At 55.0% G+C, this 5,078-nt stretch overlaps 1 protein-coding gene across 1 annotated transcript; it reads left to right on the top strand.

The window, feature by feature from the left end:
- The first annotated feature begins 268 nt into the window (after positions 1-268).
- Positions 269-2,183, top strand: LOC126028581 (paraneoplastic antigen-like protein 8A). The gene is given in 3 exon segments (XM_049787532.1): positions 269-658; positions 660-1,322; positions 2,172-2,183. Coding segments are annotated over 3 exon segments (1,065 nt in total).
- The last annotated feature ends 2,895 nt before the right edge of the window (positions 2,184-5,078 follow it).

Below are 5,078 nucleotides of genomic sequence, written 5' to 3'. Positions count from 1 at the left end.
CCCGCCGCGGTTTCTCCTCCCTAACCCTGCCGGGAAAGCCTCGCTCAGGAGCCGCCCACGGGTCTGCGAGGCAGTTGGCAGGGGTGGACAGGCCGATTTCTGGCCACGTGTGTGCACGCGGGGCGGGACAGGGCGACCCTGGCCGGGCCTAGGGGCGCTGATCGATTGCTGATCGGAGACTGATCAGGCCACTTGGGGGGGGGGTCTCTTTTCTTTGCAGGTTCAGAGCGCAGCGAAGAAGGAACAAACCAGCATGCAAGAAGGGAGCATGCTGCTGGCCCTGCTGGAGGACTGGTGCCGCGGGATGGAGGTGGACATGCAGCGCGCGCTGCTGGTCACCGGCATCCCCGAGGACTGCGGCAAGGCGGAGATCGAGGAGACGCTGCACCCCGTGCTGGCCCCGCTCGGGCCCTTCGCGGTGCTCAACAGGATCTTCCTGCGGCAGGAAAAGGCCAAGGCGGCGCTGGTGGAGCTGGGGGAGGGCGTGAGCCTGCGCGCCGTGCCCCGCCAGTTGCCCGGCCGGGGCGGCCAGTGGCGCGTGGTATGCCACGACCCCGAGCAGGATGCCGACTTCCTCCGCCACCTCAACGACTTCCTGAAAGCCGAGGGCCGCACCTGGGAGGACGTGGGGCGCCTCCTGCAGCTGTACAAGCCGCCGCCCCCCCCAGTACCAGCCTCCCGAGAACTGGGCCGAGGTGCTGGGAGTGCTGCTGGGCGCCGTGGTGCAGATCTTCTTCCACATGGACGCCGAGACGCGTGGTCGTGGGGAAGTGCCAGCGGGGACTGCGGCCAGGAGGAAGAGCAAGACAGAAGTGGGCCCTACTGAGGCCCCGGCCGTTGGGGTCCAAGGGTGCCCCGCTGGGAAGAGGGAGCAGTCTGATTCACCCTGGAAGGGTGCTTCCGAGGAGGGGGAACCCCCCAAAGTTGGGGGGCGCAAGGCTGGCTCTAAGTCGCGCTCCCAGAAGAAAAAGCAGAAGAGCCCCAAGGAGGAAGGCACAGCTCCTTTGCCTAGTGGTGAGGCAGGGGGTGTAGGAAAGGGGGAGCCCCCCAGAGAGAAGATTCCCTCAGAGCTCAGAGGGAAGCAGGAGGTGGAAGAGAAGCCCCCTATCAAGGGCAAAGGTCACTCAGGTGAAACCCAGGTGGTTGCTGGGAAACCTGAGATGACCCCCAAATCTGACCGGGACGGTGGGCAGGAAGGGCCCCCCAAGAAAAAGGCCATGGGCTGGGCCAAGACCCAGATCTCCTTGTCCACACGAAAGACAGGGGACAAGAAGCTGGTCCCCTATTCCCTGGCCAACTCAGAAGACCACAAGAAGCAGCCGGTGACAATACCCAAGACAGAGCCAAGCTCCAGAAGGGAAGCTACAGGCCAGAAGAACGCCTATTTTCTTCATCCCCCCATAACACCGGACTCCAAGGCAAAGCTGACTTGCACCTGCAGGGGTGAGGAGAGCTGGGGTTTGGGGAGTGGTTGGAGGGGGAAGGCAGACCCTGGGGGGTTTCTGGGAAGTCAAGTGAACTTGACTCCTGAAGCCCATGTGGGGCGGAGCTCGGGTGGAACTCGCTGCAGAGATCATACCCATCTGCCCCCTTTTTACTGAGAAATGTGGCTTGTACATACATCATTGTCCATCTCGCTGCCTAATAATTGGGGTTCCACTCTTCATAGGGTGTGTGACCCTAACAGTGGAGGGTGTTTTCTGGGGCTGGTGGGGACAGAAACTGGGGCTTAGGAAGTCCCCAAGCACTAAAACAGTTACCGGGGGTACCATCTCTCAGCTTCAGTTTCTGAGCTATTGTTATTTATCCACAGTATCTCACAAGCATTGATTGTGGGGGACCTCCATACCGAGAAGTTGAAAGAAGACCAAAGCAGTTGAATCTCCCAGTTTTCTGCCATTGTTGAATGAATCCAGATATTTTCATTTTTGAGGTTTTTGTTGTTTTGGGAGGGCCCCCACGTGATGATGCTCAGGGCTCCGCACCGGCTCTATACTCAGGAATTACTTCTGGCCTTGTTGACCTACGAGATGCCGGGGATCTAACCCAGGTCAGCCGCATTAAGACAAACACCCTACCTGCTCGACTCTAACCCCTAACCCAGACTTTTTTTTTCCTAATGAAGGGGAGGTGGCAGGGTCTCTGCTGTGTCTCCCCACTTACCCTTATAGGTTTCCTCTTAGATGTGAGTGAGTGGCAAGGTACATTAGAGAAGTTCTAGAAAGTTCTCTTTTGTTACCATTTTTCCAGTAACGTTACTGTTTTTCTAAGTTTGTGCCCTTCATCCGTTGTAACTTCTCTCCCGTCTGGTTCTCTCCCCTGCTGAGTAGGGTGGTCAGCTGTCTCCTCCTCTGTGCCTGAAATTCTGAACTGGGAGCGTGAAGGGGTTGCCTGGGGCCCGTTTCCACTGTTTCATTGGGTGTTTTTGCTGTTTAACTCAGATTTCTCCTATCTTGAACTCCTATCCCAGTTATTTGACCAATAAAATTCTTTGAGACTTTTGCAAAATAAAATAAGTGTCTGATTTTGGAAGGTTCTTTAAGGTTTTGCCTCTGGTCCTGGTCTCCAGTTGGGGAGAAGCTTTTGAAGCCTTTGGGAAGACTCAGGACCCCAGTATTCCAACTTAATGACCCCAAACTCAGTCCCTCCTCATAGGGAGCAGTTCCTGTCAAATTGGCCTCACCAGGTTCATGGCTCTGAGTGAGCGATCCACAGTGGAGTCACATCTCTGGCACAGTCCACCAGATCTAAGTCCCAAATTGGAGCCATTCACGGAGTGATCTGCATGCTCTGAGCTCCCACCACCCCCAGCACTCCTTGTCTGGCCCCAGTTCCTGTTGTATCTGCTTGGCTGGATAGGCCATATAAGCACCTCCTGTGGGACAAGGACCTGACATCCGGGCTTCCAGGGGTCCTTAAGCTTTTTAAATGGGGTCAGTCCACTGTCCCTCAGACTGTTGGAGGGCTGGTCTATAATTAAAAAAAAAAAAGTCACGAACAATAGTGGCTTACGGGCTATAGTTTAGGACCCCTGCCCAAGACTGAGAGGAGACATTGAGAAACAGGAGGAGGGGAATCAGAGTGCGGTAAAAACCCCACAATGCATATTGCACTACCAGTCCCAGGTAGTCCCACTAACCAGGACAGATAGCAGGAGTAAAAACATAGGGCTGAAAAAATGTCGTTGGTGGCAGGCCGCATGTGGCCCGTGGTTGTAGTTTGAGAACCCCTGTGGGTTTCCAAATGGACCCTGTGGAGAGAATCCCCAGTGTGCACAAAAACTGGAACCAAATCTCTTCTCCTTGTATTGACAAAATTGCTGGCCCTCTGGTGTTGTGTTAAATAATTAACAATGGGGCTGGATGGTGAAGGAGGCCTTGGTTCTTAGGCCCTGGCCACGTGGCTTCATCCCCCATCTACCGGCGGGTCTGGGGTCCAGGAAAGCGATGGGTATTGAACTCACTCACAGGCAGGCATCAGGAAGCATCCGCTTTATTCATGCCCTATCCACCACATGTGTGGTCTCTATCATAACCTTTCAAGCATTCAGCCATTCTTATCTAGCCCTGCATCTTAACTCCTTCCAGCCATCTTCCTTTGACCTCCATGCTGGTCAAAGACCAAAAGGGGAGAGCCCTCCAAAGGCCAAAAGGGCAAAGACCCAAAAGCCAGAGAGCCCAGCAGGGCAGACCCCTAATCCCCTGACTCAAAGGCTTATCTACCTTTTCCAAGACCCCTCCCAGGAATGGGCGGGGTCGTGCAGGTAAGGTCAAGTTACCTAGGAAATATGGGTGGGGGATGAGGCTTCACTCTGGGAGACAAGGAGATGTGGGTCTGAGCCCTTATCTGTGGGCCTCACACGCTGCAGCCACCATCTATCACTTTAATATCTTTGCAACGGGACTGAAGGGGAGGGTGGGTACCTGGGACCCCCATGTGACTGTCCTTAAAGCACTCCTGACAGGCGCATGTCCAGCCCATGAGCCCCAGTGTCTTCCAGGCACCCCATGAGCCATTGCAGCCAGGTTTAGCTCTTCCAGCGTCTCCTGACTCGTTTCTGTGCTGGGGAGTCATGACAGCATCTTTGTTGACCGGTTCAAAATCCTGCAGGAGTTTGGCTGAAGACGTGGGAGAAGCGGCTTTCCTCACAGGGTACCCGACAGTTCCTGGGGCATGGTGCCAACTTAAAGCTTGTAGCGCCCCACCCGGTTTCCCCAGGCACCCAGGCATCAGTCCATGCCAAGTCCAGGCAATGTCTTTGGCCTTTCAGAGCCCAGCATGCTCCGTGGCTGTGTTCTTTGCCGTGGGACAGGCCTAGAGCACTGGAGATGAAGATCCTCCCAGAAAACGATGCTCATCTCGCCTGCAGGGAAGGTGCTAGAAGGACGGGTGGGGGTCAGCCTTGGGGTACTTTCTGTTGGCTTAAGTAAGGCAGGTTTCCAGGGGAGCACAACTGGAAAAGGGGTGTGAGTGTGGGAGCATCTCACCGTTCTAAACTCAGTCCTGTCAGGGTTTCCCACGAGAAGCCACTCAGGTGCCTGTTCTCAGCTCCCGGACTTTACCTATGTCTGGGATTCCCCTCCAGATGCTGGTGCAGAAGTTTCTAGAACATATGCCTGGTACTGTGATCTGAAATCAGTCTTTTAGCTAGGACTAGCAGCTGCAAGACGCTTCCCACCCCTCAGAAATCTGTTCCTTCAGCTTTCAGTGGAGTTCACATCACTCCGGCTGCAGCCCCTTCTCGGCTGGGGACCTCTTTGCTAAAAAGGCTATTTCTTGGACCTGAGCTTTGTTCTGAGATACCCTTCAACTGTAGTCTGACATCCCTTAACTTGCATCAGGGATTCCCCAGGAGAGAAAAAACTTTTCTCGATGCTGTGGGTCCTGACTCTGGGCGAACCCCACCCATGCATGGTCTTTTGACTAGGTGGCTCCCATGGAAGTGAGCATGCAGACATGGTTAAGGAGACCCCTTAGCCAAAGCAAGCTATGGAACAGGTCTGGGGCCCCCTCCCTTCACCAGTAGATGTTTTCCCAGAAATTTGGGGGGTGGAGGCAAATGTAGGAAGTAAGGGGGT

The sequence above is a fragment of the Suncus etruscus genome, chromosome 14 (genome assembly GCF_024139225.1).
Source record: "Suncus etruscus isolate mSunEtr1 chromosome 14, mSunEtr1.pri.cur, whole genome shotgun sequence".
NCBI classification, from domain to species: domain Eukaryota; kingdom Metazoa; phylum Chordata; class Mammalia; order Eulipotyphla; family Soricidae; genus Suncus; species Suncus etruscus.
The sequence above is the reverse complement of the archived record's forward strand: the minus strand, read 5'-3'. Positions and strand labels throughout refer to the sequence as shown.